General features: G+C 41.7%; 1 protein-coding gene across 2 annotated transcripts; it reads left to right on the plus strand.

Moving 5' to 3' along the window:
- Positions 1-17,323: 17,323 nt before the first annotated feature.
- LOC115681947 (probable mediator of RNA polymerase II transcription subunit 26b) lies at positions 17,324-18,355 on the plus strand. 2 transcript variants are annotated; one of them, XM_056303251.1, is made up of 4 exons: positions 17,324-17,477; positions 17,570-17,727; positions 17,807-17,897; positions 17,987-18,355. In XM_056303251.1, exons 2-4 carry the CDS (start codon positions 17,716-17,718, stop codon positions 18,124-18,126), a joined length of 243 nt encoding a protein of 80 aa, XP_056159226.1. In that variant the 5' UTR covers positions 17,324-17,477; positions 17,570-17,715; the 3' UTR covers positions 18,127-18,355. The 2 variants fall into 2 exon arrangements, with proteins under 2 accessions (XP_056159226.1, XP_056159225.1); XM_056303250.1 differs by having other exon boundaries at positions 17,324-17,727.
- Positions 18,356-19,543: the final 1,188 nt, after the last annotated feature.

Consider the following 19,543-nt stretch of genomic DNA (forward strand, 5'->3'; position numbering starts at 1 on the left):
TAATTTAGGTTGATGATGTGATTTTCTAACTAACATTACATATACTTACGTTGCTTCGAGGTAAGTATATCATCTCTATCTTGAAAATTTATTTAATGCTTTGATTATTGAGTGTTACTTTTGTGGTTTGCGCATTTATATCATCACCTCACATGTTAGGAAGTAATAAAATCGATCCAAGCTATCTGCTCAAATGTTTTCATGAAAAGAAAAGGTATCGAAAGGGTGTTAGAGTAATCTAGTGTAATCAGTCGCCAAATACATAATTTCTGGTTCGTAGGAATAAAAATATATCTCCCTATATATTATTTGGGTTTCTAATCGACCTACCATAAATTGATTAGCGGCGACTCCTAATTGAAATCATTTGTATATTAAAAACTTGGGTTAATACCATGAAAAACCCTAAACTGGTATACTTGTGACAAAATTACTCCAAACTATTTTTTTTACCACAAAAAACTCCAAACTGGTACATTTGTGACAATTTTACCCCGAACTATTTTTTTGACCACCAAAAACCCTAAACTGGTACACCTGCGATAATTTTACCCCGACCTAATTTTTTAATATTATTTTTTATTTTTTCGAATTTTTTTCTTTTTTTTATTTTCTTTTTCCTTTCCTTTTCTTTTTTTTTTCTTCATCTTCTTTATCTTCAACCCGGCGACCGGCCAGAGGCGGAGGCCGGCAAGGTCGGCCCCGCCGGCCGCTGGCGAGGTCGACCTCGCCGTTACTGGGCGAGGCCGACCTTGCCGGCAACTAGCGAGGTCGGCCTTGCCCATCCCTGGCGAGGTTCGACTTCAGCAGTTGCCGGCGAGGGGTCGTCCTCGCCATCGCTAGCGAGGCTCGGCCACGCCGAGCCAGAGGTGGGGGCCGACCTCACCGGCAACTGGCGAGGTCGGCCTTGCCTACCCCTGGCGAGGTTCGACCTCGCTAGTTACGGCGAAATCCCAACCGTTCCGTCCGGCAATCGCGAAGCCGCATCGCTCCGAGCGCAAAGTGTTTCTCTCTTGATTTTCCCTTCCACGATCGGAGGACCAGAGCCATGGCCGGTGTCTCTCTCAAGTGCGGCGACTGCGGCGCTCTCTTGAAGTCTGTGGAGGAAGCTCAAGGGCACGCCGAGCTCACCTCTCACTCCAACTTCTCCGAGTCCACCGAGGCTGTCCTCAATCTCGTCTGCAGCTCCTGCGGGAAGCCCTGCCAATCCAAGACGGTACGCCAAATCCCTGCCTTTTGTGGCATTCTGATCTGTTGCGCTGGCCATTGATTTGGTTTCTGAGCGACGGCGAGGTCGGCGTCACCAGCGACGGCGAGGAAGACCCTTCGCCAGGGGTGGGCAAGGCCGACCTCGCCATTTGCCGGTGAGGTTGGCCTCGCCAACGGCCGGCGGGGCCGACCTCGTCGGCCCCTGTCTCTGGCTGGTCGACGAACCGGCGACCGGCCATAGGTTGAAGATAAAGAAGATGAAGGGGAAAAAAAAAGGAAAGGAAAGGAAAAAGAAAAGATAAAAAATAAAAATAAAAAAATTTCAAAAAAGTAAAAAAATAATATTAAAAAATTAGGTCGGGGTAAAATTGTCGCAGGTGTATCAGTTTGGGGTTTTTTATGGTCAAAAAAATAGTTCGGGGTAAAATTGTCACAGGTGTACCAGTTTGGGGTTTTTTGTGGTCAAAAAAATAGTTTGGGGTAAATTTGTCACAAGTGTACCAGTTTAGGGTTTTTCGTGGTATTAACCCTAAAAACTTAAAAGTTGAGAATTGGTAAGGGCATGGGAGAGCTAGAGTTAAGTCTAGGCTTAACAATCCATTAGCCGAATTCCTAACTGGTGCACCCCGAGGTAAGGTCACGACAGTAATCATTGCCTCTAACAAGGAGATTGTCCATATATAAGAAAGAAAATCCAAACATCCTTATTGCATTTGATAACCAGTGATGCATCACATTTTGAATGAAGTAAACCCGAGATCTATTAGAAAGGAATTGAGCTCTCAATACCATAATCGCGGTGCTTGTTGAAGACCGTAAATCAACTTTTTCAAGCAACAAACATGTGCAGGAATTAATGATGAACAAACCCTAGCGATTGAGACATCTAAACTTCCTCCTCAAGTGTACTATGAAGAAAGGCATTATTGTCATTTAAATGTCGAATTTTCCAACAATCGGTAACTGCAAGAGTGAGAATTGAGACAAATAATTGTCGGATTCACCACAAGATTGAAGGCGTTTTCATCACACCCCGAACCTACCAGGTTGGGGGATGACACGATCATCCTTCCACTAAAAAGATGTAGCCTTAAACCACAACAATAAATCTAACTCCTAAAAGTCCCCACGATATCGCTCTCGCTCTATTAGCTACTAACTAAAAACCTGAAAAGATTGAGGAAAGAGAGGAGTGAGCAACCACAGTAAGTAGTACGTATTTCTTCTAAGCAGATCGAATAACCACTATGCATATATATAAAATAATACCAGAAGCTCATACTTCAATCTGAAGATATTATATATATATATATATATATATATATATATATATATATATATATATCAAATCAAATACGAGTTGTTTCATTTCAACAAGGCTTTATACAAATAAGAAATACAAGTTTAAACCACCATCTCAAATCAAACATATGGTCAAGTCCATTGATCAAACTCCATTAAAAATCACGTCAATGGTCAATTCCATTGACCAATCTCATATCACACATCAATGGTCTATTCCATTGATAAATCTCATATCACATCACACGTCGATAGTCCATTCCATCGATCAATCTATTTCTCAATATCAAACCATGGTCACGACACGCCTTGTGACAAGGCTACTAAGATTCCCCCGTTGGTAAGGTCTCTACCTACAAAGCCAATAGCTCGGCCTAGAAGAATATCCTAACCAATATGCATACCCCAAATCCATTAATGGGTTCACAGCGATATTGAGAACCAAACACACATCCTCCAATATCCAGATATTCAATCCATAATTAATCTTATAATCCACAATACATTTCACAAACCAATAATATAACCTTTCGAAACTCAATTCATAAAAAGTATTTCTCATATCATTTCATAAACCAAATTCAAAATTCGATATGTATAACTTTTTGTAACATTTTTCATAATACGTTTCTCAAATCATCTTAAACTCATTCTGTAAACCAGTTCGCAACATAATACTTATATATCCGTTTGCAATATCTTTCTTAAAACCACTCTCAAATGACCATGGAGTAGTAAATGCCCGATCCAGACTTTTATGTAATAATAATGCTATAATAACTCATACGATACTCATATCATTATCACTTTCAATATATAAGTTTATAAACTCAAAGAAGAGATAGCACCATTCACTTAGAAACGTCTACGATCAAACGACAAAGATCACTTAAATTGTCGAACTCGCAATCCTAACTAAAGGAAATGGATTCCTAAACAAAACTAAACTTTAACAGTCGAGAAACAGTTCCTAAATACCGAAACTCGAACAATCAAGGAACTTGCCCAAGAAAATCTACAAATGCTAATCGGATAGATATATCACACAATAAACATACCTTTGTTTCCACAGATTAAATGCTATCAATTACTAGCGCGAGGAGGACGTGTGACAAGTTGATACACTAATTGTTATCTCCCAGCCTGATCATCCTTGCCTATATATAGGCAAGTTTCACCGACTATGGAGCCAACAATTTTAGACTTTTTACAGATTTTTTGCCCTACAATTTTTAACTTCAACAACCGACTCTTCGAGATTTTTCTCTACAAATATTGGCCGACTTCCCTCGTTCACAAGATCTGACAACAAGCAGCTCTTCTCGACAAATTTAGCCACCGCCTAAGACTTTTGTAGCTGGCTTTTCTTGCTTCCCACGTAAGACTAGAGAATTCTAGACAAAAATGGGTCCACAATTCAACATCTTCTCAACGTCGTTTTCTTTCTCTCTTTTCTTGAATCACGCTTATCACTGTCTCGCATTCTTTTTCCCTTTTTTTTTTTGAAATTCTAAGGGCAGTTACACAATCTGCAAATAACCACCAGAGTAGTCACTTGAGATGAGTCCTCATGATGAGTCATGGGCTAGGTTAGCTCAACAAGGGCGACCTACATCCATAAACCCATAATCCATCACTATTAACAAATAAGCGCTAAACAACGTTAAAATCAAGTAAAATGCTACCACAACTTCGACTCAACTAAACTAAGCTTAGATGCTAACATAGCAATTAAAAGGCGCCCACAAATCGCTCGTCCAAAGCGATTATTCAAAACCAATTGCAACGCGGAGCTTGAGCGCGAAACTTGGTTGCGCCATAACTCTTTCTACCGAACTCCGTTCCAAGCAAGCTTATAGTAAAAAAGAAGATCTTTTGAAGCACTAGAAAACCCACAACTTAACCCATCCCAAAATCGAGCCGAAAATCGACAAAAATCAGCCAAAAAGCCGCTGGTCGTTGTCGCAACCTACCTCACAAGGGCCAAACTCGATATGGCGGGTTTAGAGGTAAGTGTTCATGAAACTCGAAATTGCAGATCATCTTCTAACTAAAGAACATCATTATCAAATCATCAAACATGAAATCAGCATCCATAAGTCATCACTATAGAGTCCATAAAAAGCCCTAGGGTGAATCCTAGCCCCGGCTACCTATCGTAGCCTCGCTTCATCGGATTCGAGCGTAGATTCCTACCTTTTGCGCGATTCCGATTAAACCGAACTCCGATTCACAATTATCTCAGCAAAACAGCACCAGAAACACACTGAGGGAACTCCAAAGGCTTCAAAGGACACCGGAAGGGGATCAATCAGCACCGGTTCACCACCGATGAACCGGTTCGAACTGGTTTAGGCGGATTGGCTCCATTTGAGCTGATCCGCACTCCCGCGATGGAGAGGGTCTGGACGGGAAGATCGGAGGCTTCTCCAGTGGTGCTCCGACTAGCAAGGCATCAAAGAGAGGGAGGCGGATGTCGGAGGAGGTGACCGGAGGGGCGGCAATGCCGGCGTGTGGCCGTGGGGAGCAAAGAAGGCAGCGGTGAGGGAGGAGGAAGAGAGAGCGAGAAAGATGAGAGAAATCTTGATTTTTCTTCTAAAAATCTGCAGAATAAGGCCCCCCTTTTTGAGTTTTGGAGGGAAAATGGGTTATCTACCCCCCTCAAGATTCAATCTCGGCCATCGGTTTGATCCGACGGTCGAGATTTGTGCTTATCCTTTACTTAAAGGTTAAGCAAAGACCTCATTTAACATGTGCTAATTTGAATTACCATGATTTAATTTCATCAACAGTCTTGATTAATTTTGCAATTAAGGACCTAATTAGGGGCATTTTTGTAATTTCACAAAACCTGGGGACTTTTTTTGCAAAATCTAAAAATTGGAGGGCTCGGGGGAATTACTCAAAGGACGAGTCGTCGATCGCCGGTGACTAGGAACCGGCCAGAGGAGGGCCGAATCGGCCTCCTCCGCCAGTGACCGATTCGACCAGTTTGGTCTTCTCTTTGGGCAGTTGAGTCTCAATTGTTCCAAATTTATGCAATTTAGTCCTTGGGGGACTAAATTGAAAGGAAAGATTCGTCAATTTTGAGGACAAAATAGTCCAATTTAAAGAGAAATGGTCCAATTACCACCGCCCTCAGCGGCTGCGCTGGCTTCGGGCTCTCCTCCCCCCACGAAGGGTAGGAGTTCGAATCTCAGCGCTGGCGTTAGGGATTCTTAAGCGTGACGTCGTGGTGGTGGGTCCTGCGCTAGCGTCACCCCGGGTTTACCTCCTCGGCTGTCGGCCGTGCGGGGGGTTCCCGGGTTACCAAAAAAAAATGGTCCAATTTTCATCCAATTAGGCCAATTAAATCAGACCTACAACTTTTATGGGTTTAATTACCTAATTGATTATGAAAAATATTGGATCCATGCCATAGGAGCACCAAATTGGATTTTTCCTAAACTAAATTGGACAATTTCATGCAATTTCTCACTAAAATTTGCAAATTAATCGAAATTTAGTTCAATTAGACTTGCAAAATGCTTATTGAACCAATTGCCCATGCTTATAGTGACCTATTGCATTCAAATCAACATTGAAATGGATGCGTGACCTTCATGTCAAAATTAAATTGAAGGCCAATGTTGAAATTGAACCTCAATTCATTAAATTAAACCTTAGTCCTGAATGAGTCAACTTGAATTGCATCAATTGGACATCAATAACCCCTAATCCCCAAATTCAAGTGAGCTAAATGTATAAAATTGGAGAGTTCTCAAGTGAATTTCACAAAATTGACCCCAGATTCGTGTTTATCTCACAAAAATGAGTCAAATGATACCAACCATTCGCGAATCGTGAACGATTGATTCCAACCCCTAATTAGGGCTAAAACTGGGGGTTTTCATTTCAAAGTACCAATTCACAAAATTGGTTGCACGAGTGATCTTATGATGACCTCTAGATCAAATGTCGTAAAAGGAACTAAGCTAAAATATGAACAAAATGAAAGTGATTTTGTTTTTGGCCGATTCAGAACCTATTTCCGCAAATTCGGAAAAAGTAGGTTCTTAATCAATTTTTGCAAAATTTCAAATGCCAAAGTCAAATTGAATGTAAAATAAGATGATTTTGAGATTTTTGTATTTTCCAATTTTTGGTCAAAGGTTACTTTTCATTAGGAGTTTGATTTTATGATCAAATCTTTGAATTTTTCTAGAATTTCCACTTCTAAAGTGAAATTAAACTTGCAAGGAATCTTTTTATGTGAAAAACCCCAATTTGACCCGGGGTTGATTTTTGGTCAAAGGGTTGAGCAAAAAGTCAACTCGAAAGTCAACCATTTGACTTTTCGGGTTTTTGCATGAAATGAATGATAAATCATCTACAGAAGCTAAGCCCACAAAGCCAACAAACAAAATTAAAACAACACTTTTTATTCAATAAACGGGTTCCGTCGCAATCGGAAACCCTAATCTTGAGTTTTCTACTTTTAATGACGCATCGGCTAAAAATTAGGTGTCAACAGTTGCGCACTGTTCACCACGGGTGCTTAACTACAAAATTTCATTTCGAGCAACCCATAAGTCCAAATCAAGATTCGTAAAATCCCACGGCCTCTCAACACCCCAAACTATCATTTCTATATATACATGTAACTCGACAACTCAAAAATCGGACTTTGCCACTCGAATTTCACAAAACTCCGAAATTATGCCCTAATTTGGATAAATACTCCGAACTGACGAACAAGAGGTGCGAGCACTTACCGGGTGTTGCGATACGAAGTAACTCTGGCTTGACAAGGCTTCCGTGGCAAGTACTCTCTTTCTTCTTCTTCTTCTTCTTTTTCTTTCTTCTTGTTCTTGTTCTTGTTCTTTTCCCCTTTCCCTTTCTTTCCCATGAGAGCTCTCGGCCACCCTCTTTCTCTCTCTCTCTCTCTCTCTCTCTCTCTCTCTCTCTCTCTCTCTCTCTCTCTCTCTCTCTCTCTCTCTTATTGTTTTTACTTACAAATGAGCGGAAGTTTACATTTTCTTCTTTTATTGACTTTTCAACTATTCTTTTCTTTCTTTTTTGGTCAAAAAGTCCAAATATTACAGTTTTTGTAATCAATTTTGGGACATTGATGGAAACCCTTGGCAACTAATCAAGCTTTGTGACAATCTATGCTTCCATTCGGTTTCCTCTGGTTCCGAGATGCCCACCTGCAACCCACTGCATTGTGTGTTGAATTCAAAGGGAACAACTGCCACGCTAATGGGCAAGAGCAATGAACTCCTCTGACATGGCATGTCGCTACTCAAGATGTTTCAAGGCTTGCGTGACACACATTGGCTCCAAGGGTGAAGAAAGGGCATATTTAGTGGTGTAAAGGATTTGTTTTGGTTTGAAGATATTGATAAAAGAACGGGTACACATACGGTGAAAGTGAGTCAATTGAGGTGGCGATTGGTGGCGGAGCTTGAGATTAAGGGAGTAGGAGTGGGGCATCGGTGGAATAAGTGATGAAGATGGAGATGGAGTTAGTGAAGTAGGGGAGATTCATCTTTGCTCTTGTGAAGAAGTGACAGCTCCATGATTGAGTGATAAGTGGCGAGATGTAGTGATTGTAAGAGAAGGAATATCAAGCGGTACCCAATTAGTACTAAGTCACTCGATACTACTAGACAAAAGATATAAAGGAGAGGCGAAAGGAAATTAAGCTTCATAAAAAATGACATTCCTTGAAAGAAATATTTAGTTCAAAGTCGGGTCAAAACATTTATACGCATTATTGGGGTAAGTTTATGACGAGCATAAGCTTTTAACCATGGAAAACATAAACACATCGAAGACCCTAAGTTTGTGATAATTAAAAAGTTCCATGAAAAAGAACCTTGAAAGGATATCGAAAATCCAAAACCAGTGTAGGAAGTCAGTATATTAAATAAGTGGCACTAAGAAAGGCATGCAATCAAAACATTATTGGAACGGAAGTATGAGAGAGAAAGGTGAGGCCGGTTTTAACGATGTGCAGATGGCAGCATTCGGCGAATCCGTTGTGTTGGGGAATATAAGGGGTGTAATGGGATGGGTACTACTGATATAATGGAAGAGAAAATGGTTTAAGTTTGATTAATTCACCTCCACTATCGAAATAACCTCTGATAACTTGTTTACTAAAGAGATTTCTAATAAGTAATTTGAATTTAACAAAGACAGCATGGACATCGAATTTTCGTTGGAGTGGATACAACCAAGTACATTTCATGTGATCGACAAAAATAATATAAGATCAATAACCATCAATAGAAGTGATGGAAGTAAGGCCCCAAACATCAATATACGTGGTCTAAGGTTCAAAGAATGACTAAACACGAAATATTGAAAGGAATACGATGACTTTCATTGAACTGACACAACGAACATGAAGAAAACTTGACTTGATAAAAAGACACTGTGTGACACCCCAGAACGTCATGCGTGACACATGTCGTTTAATAATATTAATAATTTGGCCACCGGAAGTCAAAGTCTAAACAAGTTTTGAAAATAGACATAAATACCACACAAGTTTAGTCAAAATACTTTTGCTTCTTATTAACAACACTTGTCAAATTTACAAGCTCAGACAAAACATCATATACATACAAAAAACAAAAGACTGGATAGGTCGAGGTTGCCTATCTCCATACTAGACTATACTCCAAAAGCCCGTCTAAACAAAAGTCTAGTGACGTCATGGATCGATGACTTCACCCTCCGATGCGGAACCACCATCATCTAAGTCGAAGCCCCTCAATAGGCCAACTAACTCGCCATAAAGGTTAAAGTACCATGCAACAAAAAGATAAGGAACTCATTCTGCCGAATCCACGTCAACCCAAATAGTAGAGCTGCATTTGATATATACTGCTTCAGACTCAGGCACAAACACATTTTCATAGACAGCTTCATGATACACAGGAACTCCAAAACGTAAAAACTGTGGAACATCTATCCTACATGTCTGAAAAATAAAGGAATAAGCCGAGGCCTAGTAAATAAAATCTCTAGTTTTAAGTTAGGAAAATCAGCTTACCACTTCACTTGATATAAACAACATACATGCATAACAAATAGTATGATAGAACTTGAATGAATGTTATATCTTTTCCGTCTGGATATGCCACAAAATATGAGCAAGTCAACATTTCACAATAATTTTACTCAGATGCAAGCATATGATGTAAAACATTCATGCTCATGCGTTAGGTTCATTACTTCTTCCTCTCAAACACTCCTGGGGCATCCCAACCAATGGGCATCCCAACTCCGAGGCATCCCGGTACACCCTCCGGGGCATCTCAACCAACAGGGCATCTCGACTCCCAAAACATCTCAAACACTCCCGGGGCATCCCGACCAATGGGGCATCCCAACACACGAGGCATCGTCACCGTTGAATTTTTTTTTTATGGTGACGGAACTTATATTATTCTCATGCAAGTCATGACAACCAAGTATTTGTATGCATATACTCACCTTCTGTACATCACATGTTCTTTAAAACAATGAAATGCACCATTAAAGCAAATAAGTATGAAGGAATAAGATTTCAGACTCAAAAGGCTAAAGTCTACTCAAGTTCAGAAAGTATACATATCTAGATTTTAACCGTAAAGTCTGAGTAGTTTTCAAAGTAGACATGTCCAGGTTCTGACCGTAAAGTCCAAGCTGTTTAAAAAGTAGACATATCCAGGTTCTGACCATAAAGTCTAAGCAGTTTAAAAAGTAGACATGTCCAAGTTCTGACCCTAAAGTGTGAGCAGTTTTAAAATGGAGACATGTCCAGGTTTTGATCGTAAGTCTGTGTAGTTTTAAAAGTAGACAGAATCAGAGTTTGAGGTTAAAATTTGTTCAGCTCAGAAGTAAACAGAATCAGAATTTGAGTTTAAAATCTATTCAGCTCAGAAGTAAACAGAATCAGAATTTGAGTTTAAAATCTATTCATTTCAGAAGTAAACAAAATCATCATTTACACTCACCTAATATACTCCACCCTGAGTAAAACGATCTTCTACCCTTTTAAACATACATAAAACTAGCAAAACAATTTCCACAATCACCTCAAAGATGACATTTACACGTTCAGATTTAACTATTGCACTAGCCAATTTTCAATATACTTTAAGGAAACAAAACACATCCATTTGAACATGCTCGAGACCAACCAAGCAATTTCACAGATCATCACGTTCTCAATATTGTAACACCTCAAATAAGCATATCACAACCATCCAATTTAAAAGCAACAAGTAGATTTGTCTAACTTAATTCTAGAGTTTTCACTTATCTTGTGCAAAATCTGAACGCCCAAAAATTAAAGCTCTCCCGTAGATTTTGGATCAGTGATGGTGAAAGTAGAAAGTAAAGAAGGAAATTACGGTTTGGGTGAAAATTCCCTTCGCTATTTACTAGGATGAAAATGAGCCAGAAGAGTAGACGTTGAGGTGGACAAATACATTGCACTCACAGGTGGCCCTTCCTCTTTCCATCACAGCCAGGTGTAAGAAATCAAGGGCTAATCGGAAGGAGTGATGGCCAAGGAAAATGATTGCTTAAAACTAGGTGTCAAACTAGAACAAAAAGCTTGGTTTAAGAGGACAAGTGGCATGCGGCCAAGCTTGCTCCTTCTAGAGCTACGTGAGAAGAATGTCCTGAAGAGATATTTTGGTGAGAATATCCCCCCCTCCCCCTTCCTTTTTAACACCAATTAGAAATTAATAAAATAGTTAACACTACTTAACCAAAAATTAACTAATAATATTACCCACTAATTACCAAGACAACGGTAATTAATTAATATCACACTAAAATTAACGTACACAACAACATTTAAAATTTTAAACAAGTAGAGCTCGGAACGATTACGTTCCTGAATCCGCACCTCGCAATTTATGGTCCAACAACGATTTCTACGCGTCCACATGAATACTAACTTAAATAATACTTAGCTTTATTATCTAAGTATCATTTTCGAACATAGAAAATTTCCAACGTCACATACTTATTATTACGAAATTTCCGGATGTTACACACTAGCAAAGAATTTTCCCAACAAATACGTTGTAAAATGCGATGAGACAGGTGGCTTTGGCGAGAATGCCAATACACCGTAGGAGCTCGTTCACTAAGGGTGCGTTTGGTAACCATTTTGTTCCTGGAAACAATTTTTGCTCAGAAATGATTTTTTTTATTATGTGCCCGGGAACAATTTCTGAGCATTTGAAGGCGTTTGGTAACTGCCTAAAATTTTTATTCCTGAAATAGAAAAAGAACAAAAATGTGTTTGATAACTGAACAAAATTTTTATTCCAAATTTTTTTCAAGTGCTTTTTTAAACTTGGTATTTAATTCTCATGGAGCACTCACCACTTTATTTTTTCCTTGTAAGTGAAGGAAACATGGTGAACATGGTTATATGTATATACTTGGTATATACATTGTGATATATATAAACATGGTTATACTTGATATAAACTCTTCCCTCTATCACTGTGTTTTATCTCAATTTGAAGCTCACGGCCAACCTTTGAGTGTATTACTCTGCCCGATGGCTCCAAACAGCACCGAACCCATTGTCAAACTAGCCATAGAACGATTTTCATGCCTCCTAAGGGACAACTCTTTTCTTAGTCATCAACAATATTGATGAACACCAAACAAACTACTCCCATCTCATGGTGATATGCATAAACATGGTGATATATATACAAGAAATGCCACTGAAATTCATCACTTCGTGCTTATGTGTACAGCCTAAAGGTCATACTAAAATAAGTCAGCAAACAAGAAAGGCACTCAAAAATTCAAGACACATAAGGATCCTCTCCCATCTTAATCTAGTATTTAAAAACAATATTACAAAAGTCGGAAACACAAAATCATGGAATCTCAAGCATATCGTAATCCCTTACCATTTTATTTGCAATACTTTTCCTAAGCATGTTTATCTCAGCTGCCTGCTCGTGTGATGTATCATCTACAACCTCCACTTCTCTAGATCCAAACGGGTACTTCGGATCTCCATAAAGGGAAAGTTTTTGTCCATCTTGTCTTGGTTACGAATGTAATTATGGAGAGCACAACATGCAATTACAATAAGTGCTTGTTTTTTTATTGTAAATGGAGGCATATGTCTCAAAATGGTGAAGCGATTGTTTAATGCCCCAAATGACCTCTCAATGACATTTCTTAGTGAAGAGTGCCTATAGTTAAACAATTCTCTTTCTGTTCTTGGCCGTCTTCCACTCCCCCTATAATCGTTCAAATAATACCGTTCACCTTTAAACGGAGTTAAAAATCCCAAAAGTGATGCATAACCAGAATCTATTACGTAGTATTTGCCTGTAACATGGTATATATAAATTTGTTATGATATGCAATCATAATACAATAATAAAGAAAGTTTCTTCTTATAGACAAAGCAAATACCTAGTGGTAGTCGGGGAATTGCAGTCGAGGAGTCTCGAGTGCTGCTGAAAGCACCCGATAATCATTGGCAGATCCTTCCCATCCAGAATACACAAAAGTAAACTTCATATCAAATGAACAACACAAGCACATTCTGGGTGGTATTCCCTTTCATGCCTCTAAATGGGATCTGCTAAGACATAGGGACGGAAGCATTTATATGGGTGCCATCAATAGCATCTACGTAGCCCTGTGCATTTATGAAAATGTAATGTTATACAAGATTATCAACTACATTTATTTGATAGTGTAAACTCTATATAAAAATCATACCTTGAAGTATCATTCATGATTATAATTCATAAGAATTTCCTGTGAGACAACATCAAAGGACGGTGGTTTGATAACCTCTTTTGAGAGTTTGAGAATTGCTTTCGACAATATATTAAAATACTTGATAATTGTATCTTTTGAACGTTTGAATCTTTCACATAAATCTCTATTGGAGTTATTATGATAAACCATAGATAAGAAGATCCCAACTTATTCATCTATCCTAACATACTGACTATCTTTCAACCAACCTTTTGCCCTCATTTGTCACGCCCCTAACCCGAATGCATGACTGGCCTTTAGTCGACCAAATCATACCCCGAGCAAGGCCGTGACTCACGGGAATTAATTAGTGACGTCCTTCATTCGATATTTCATTGCGCAAGCGGAAGTAATTAAAACTTAGGACAATCACACAAAAAAAATAACATCCAAGACGGGATTAGCAAATATGTTTGTATATTTACATGATATGGAGATATATATGACAAGCCCGTTGTTCGGGCCTTTTTCAAACAACATACACAAGCATATTTTACAACCCGACTCAAGGGTCTTAGCTGATTTTAGCTATTTATACACCATAAAAGTTATGGATTGGGTGTTCTAAGCCCGCTACTACGGCTTCAAAGCTCCTAGCCTCCCCGAACTCCGACATAGCTCATACTCCTCCTCCCACCGCCATCCGCTCGACTGTCTCACGCCCCGCCCGTGGCACCCCCCGGAGCTAGCCCGCCATTTCCACCGAAGGGGCTATTGAACCCGCACAGGGGTCCAACCAGTTCGCCATTAGCCCATCGGTACCACGACATAAAAGTGTGGGGCACCAAGTTCTCAATGCCCTCATTAACCATAACATGGGTAGTAACCCGACGGTAGGCCCGGCATTCACGGGTGTTGATAGCATCGACCACCTCAACTTTCATCTCTACAGGGGTGCCGAAACGGGTCGGGGGAGATGCCATCCTATGGACATGAAAAGGAAAACAACGGGAGATAAGTCGCGGAGACCTAATAAGTGAACTCACTAATATCAAGTGAGGATGAATCGATCGCTGTTAACATGAGTCGGCCCTTACCACACCAGCGTCGATGGCAAATCAATAGCAAAGCACATGCCAACAATTAATAAGAGAACAACAAGCATGGCTATTACACATGAGCATCACCAATCAAGTTTCGATTTTTATCTTCATATGTTAACTATGAACAACAACAAAAAAACCTTTCTTGCAACCAAGTCATACGTGACTCTTGCAAACGTGAGAAATATACACATCTCAAGATATATGCAAGACAGAAGATGAAACAACCAACGACCATTCACAAGTCTGAAAACGGTCCAAGCAAACCACGTCACAACATATCTCATCTTCCTTTCCCGAAATTGGGGAATTTACTTACTCAACCCAAATAAAACAAGCACACATGGGGATCAAAGAAAATGGAGGGCATGTGGTTTAAGCGTGGAAAAAGGGATGGCCGAATGTGGTGGGGCTTGAGTGTGAGCTCTAGGCGTGAAAGACAAAAAAAAGAAGAGTGGGCATGGAAATGGAGGTGGCGTTGGTGTGTGTGCGTAAAAAAAATCAAGTGGGGTCACTCCTTATTTATAGTTGATCCCCTATCAATCTTTAATGAAGAAAAGACAAGGCCATTAATCTTGATCTTGAAAGTCTAATGAAATAATGACTAAGGTCTTAAAAGTCCAAGCCATTAATTTAGGCTTCTTGAACAATCTTCATTCTTGGCCATTCATCTCCAAACTTGGGCTTCGAGTCTTGAACTAAGGGTCATGATGGCCTAATGGGCAATTAAGGCCCTAAAACTTGGAGAGCAAGTTGCATTATTGGTCTTCTCTCTCTCTCCCTTGGCCGTGAGCCGTCTTGGCTGTGAGCCCTCCATGACCGACTCTCTCTCTATTTTGTCTTGTTCCTTAATTCTTTCAATAATTGGTGGAGGATGAGTCATGATCTTCAATTATTAGGGAAGACACCTCAACTAACTTCAATTATGAGTCTTCTTGACCAAGGCTCTCTATTATTGTTTTAACTTCTAGAGAAAGGTCTTGACCTTGACCGAGTCAACCTTTTGTCTTCTTGCTTATTAACCTAGGCGTGGAACTTGTTTTTGGGTCCTCTAAAAGTGCTAAATTCATGTACTAATATCTTAGACTATTCGGATTGCACTTTACCTATTAATCGACGCCTAACTCGTAACCCCGCATCCTACTAACAACTTCAATTTCCGAGGGTTTTCCACGATAAACACGATTGATAATCCTTTTTGATCCAAGGTTCGGGGTTGAGGAACCTCCGAAAATAGGCGAACTCGGTCGCGCCATCATCCGAACTAAACAGCGCAAAACCGAATTAATTTGGGCGGTCCAAAGTGGATAAGGCCTGATCGGTGCGTGTGCCTGGCGCTGGGCCCATTTGGACAGGTGTTGTACCTAGTCCTGGTCGGCCACAATGCCTGGCCCACTGGGCACTTGGATGAGCACGGTGCCTGGTCTGATCGGCCACGGTGCTTGGCACTCCGCACAACCACGGTGCCTGGTCCGCACAGCCCGTTCATGGTCCATTCCCAATTCACCACAATGATTCAAGGCCGATCCACTATCAATCCATGGTCGACCATCGGTTGTTATGTAGTCGCGTGAAACCAATCCTTACCCGACGCTTGATCGTACGGGACCGGTTCATGGTTGCCCGTGACCGGTGCGCTTACCAAGCGGAATCACCCGCGATTAGCTCGTGCCCGCACAGCCTCGATTCACAACCGTTCGTCGATCAGCTCGGGGTGTAATTGTCCCACGACTGTTTTTTTTGGTCGAACAGTCGTTCCATGGTTGAATTACTCTACTCAATTGTGTGAACGGTGAATTGAACCATGCCTATTCCTTTGGCCGATCCATGGTCAATCTTTTGATCAGATCCTAGTCGATCCCTGGGTGACCTGCCTCAATCAAGACACTAGGATTGTGGGCGACCCTCGGGTTGTCCACGCACCCAATTCCTCAGCCATTTTCCTTGATTGGTCAGGGGTCCAAATCGCGGATGTCACATCATTAATTCACATAGATTGAAAAAAACATGTCTCTCCTTCCTGAAGGCTTCATATATTCTATTTGAATATCCATAAATAATCTCTTTTATCTATTCGGGTCCTAATAGTTTGCTGTCCCTAATTAGTTCTTTCGTATATATGGACATGTCCACCGCAATGATGTACAACCATGCTATCAATATGTAAAGATCATCATCGTCCAATAATTGTTCATCTGGATCTACTTGTCCATTAGACGAGAAAATATTCGGTGGTTAGCAACCACTAGGTCATCTGCCTATGTGGCACGCGCGAGCTTAGTTGGTTCCACTCAATTGGAGACACGTGGTGTTAAGTCAAGCTTGCTGCAAAGTGAAAAAGTTTTTCTTTTCTCTGTCCGGCAGAAAAGGTGGGACCGGTGGAAAATTAAAATCCCGCCTAAAACACTCTTTCTCTCCTCTTTTCAATTTTCAAGGCTTCTTTACCTGCTCTCATGGGGAAGAAGACTCTCTCTCTCTCTCTCTCTCTCTCTCTCTCTCTCTCTCTCTCCACCGCCTCCGCCTCAGCCTGTCCCAAGAGCCCCGCCGTCGCTCTGAGCTCAAATTTGCGCCCAAGAGAGAGAGCCTTGCTTCGCTCCGAACTCATATCTGCGTTTGGCACGTCGCCTCTCCCAAGAGCCCCTCCGTCGCGGTTGCTAGATCCCGAACCCCTCCGCCTTTGCCGAGCTCAGATCTGCGCCCAAGAGGCAGAACCCCGCGTCGCTCCGAGCTCAGATTTGCGCTTGGCACGTCGCCTCCCCCAGGAGCCCCTCCGTCGAGGCTACTGGATCCCGAGCCCCTCCGCCTCCGCCGAGCTCAGATCTGCGCCCAAGAGAGAGAGCCCCGCGTCACTCCGAGCTCATATCTGCGCCTGGCACATCGCCTCCCCCAAGAGCCCCTCCGTCAGGGCTGCTAGGTCCCGAGCCCCTCCTCCTTCGCCTTCGCTAAGCTCAGATCTGCGCCCAAGAGGGAGAGCCTCGTGTTGCTCATACTCAGATTGTGTCCGGATTATATTATAGAATAAGTTCATTTCGTACAATTTGGTCCTGCTTTCATACTCATATTCTTTTCATTGCAGGGGATAGAAGGCTTTGGTGAAAGATTTTTTCCACGACACAAAGGATGTTGCTGGTATTAATTTACTGCACAAACATTCTTGTTCTTTATCTTGAGTCCCCCATATGCTGAGTTTTCTTTACCGTGTGCTTGAATTCTTTTTGTAGATCATCACAAAGTCGGAGCCAGAACAACATCTTCCGTCAAGAACCAAAACATCAAGAAACCGGGACAAGTCAATGAGGCCGGTCCAATTGTTAACAGGAACCGAAGGCTGAATGTGAACTAGCACAAGAGCATTGTGAAGCCCACTATGAAGTTTGAGGTAAGTAGAAAAGCCAAATTTAATATGCCCGGTATCCTTACAATTAAAAGAACTGACTTGTTCATTTGGTTTCAATCAGAGGATCAAGGGCTGGGATGAAGTTGTGGTGGACATGAAGTTTCAAGCCACCAAGAGGAAGATGCAAGAACTTTATCAAAGAGCCGAAACGGGTTAGTTGATTGATTTCGTAATATAGATAGTTGTTGTTTCATAAACCTAATGCATAGCGGGCCATAACTCTATTATTCCTTCTCAACAGACAAGAGGCAACGGACAGTGCAAGAATTGGATCCACGTGATCTCCCAAAGATGGCAACAAGTCATAAGGCTTCGCGCGCCAAAATTGCAAGAGGTAATCGGTGGAAAGTGATTTTGCGGAGCTGGGTCTCATGCGTCTAAAGATGAAAAGCCTCGTGCCAACAATTTTGCCACGAAGAAATCGATGTTTCTAGACTTGGGATCAAGCAAGAGTTGCGTTGTTCATAGTCATCCTCTTACATGTAGACAATATAAGACAACTGAGTATTGACCATTAGAATCGTAGTTTAGGAGGTGATGTTGATGAATTCTTTGTCAAAAATTGTACATTGCAACCTGTCATCAATCAATACCTCAATTTTTTGAGCCATGTGAATGCAAACACAGTTTCTTCCTCGTATTGCATTTACTTTAGACCATGTAATACTCAATTGCTTCTGTGGCCATAAGAAATGGGTCACTAAAACAAATTAGATGTGCTTAGAATTCGGCTCCTTAAATTCGATTACATAAAGGGAGACTACCACTATATCTTTTGAAGCTAACAGTTGTTAAAAAAAACACTAAAATGCCACGGAGATGAAAAAAATGGATATAGCAGAAGAACATATGATAGATTCACATGAAATGTTGTTGTCTGTAGCATGAGAGAAAAAGGACGACACATTTGGAACCAACAAGAAGGTAAAAAGATATCGCGAACACCACCCGACCCCGGACCTTCCAAAATGAAATTGGCAAGTTCTTTTCCCTACCGATCCAATAGCCCCCTGATACTATGGCAGACACGTAATAACGCAATAACGAACACTCATGCATCCATTACACTTCCGTTGCTAACTCTCACATGTCATCTGGTATTTCCTCCTCCTCATCTTCATACTTAGTGAAAATGCCGAGTCTGAGAGAGGGACGCAATCGAACGGAGGCCCAGAAGTTACCGAGGGTGAGAGAGATGGCGCGGCCATAGGTTGACATCGCTAGGGTTCCCCAAACCGACGCGAGCGAAGACCTTGTGCTCGATCGTCGCGTCGGCAACCGCCGGGAATTTGGCGTGTGAGAAAGAGAGAGAGAGATGAGCTAGCCGATGAATTGTACATCGTAGCCACCGATGGGGCTTCGGAGGCAGAGGTGGAGGCGGAGGGGCTCGAGATCCAGCAGCCGCGACGGAGGGGCTCTTGGGGGAGGCGAAGTGCCAGACGCAGATCTGAGCTCGACGAAGGCGGAGGCACAGGGGCTCGGGATCCAGCAGCTGCGACGGAGGAGCTCTTGGGGGAGGCGACGTGCCGGGCACAGATCTGAGCTCGAAACGACGCGGGGTTCTCCCTCTTGGGCGCAGATCTGAGCTCGGCGAAGGCGGAGGGGCTCGGGATCTAGTAGCCGCAACGGAGGGGCTCTTGGGGGAGGCGACGTGCCAGACGCACATCTAAGTTTGGAGCGAAACGGGGCTCTCCCTCTTGGGTGCAGATCTAAGCTTGGAGCAACGGTAGGGCTCTTGGGACAGGCGGAGGCAGAGGTGGTGGAGAGAGAGAGAGAGTGTGTGTGTGTGAGTGTGTGT

Source organism: Syzygium oleosum, unplaced genomic scaffold (genome assembly GCF_021117445.2).
Source record: "Syzygium oleosum isolate NSW1041296 unplaced genomic scaffold, Sole_v2.1 Sole_v2.26, whole genome shotgun sequence".
In the NCBI taxonomy this organism is placed as follows: domain Eukaryota; kingdom Viridiplantae; phylum Streptophyta; class Magnoliopsida; order Myrtales; family Myrtaceae; genus Syzygium; species Syzygium oleosum.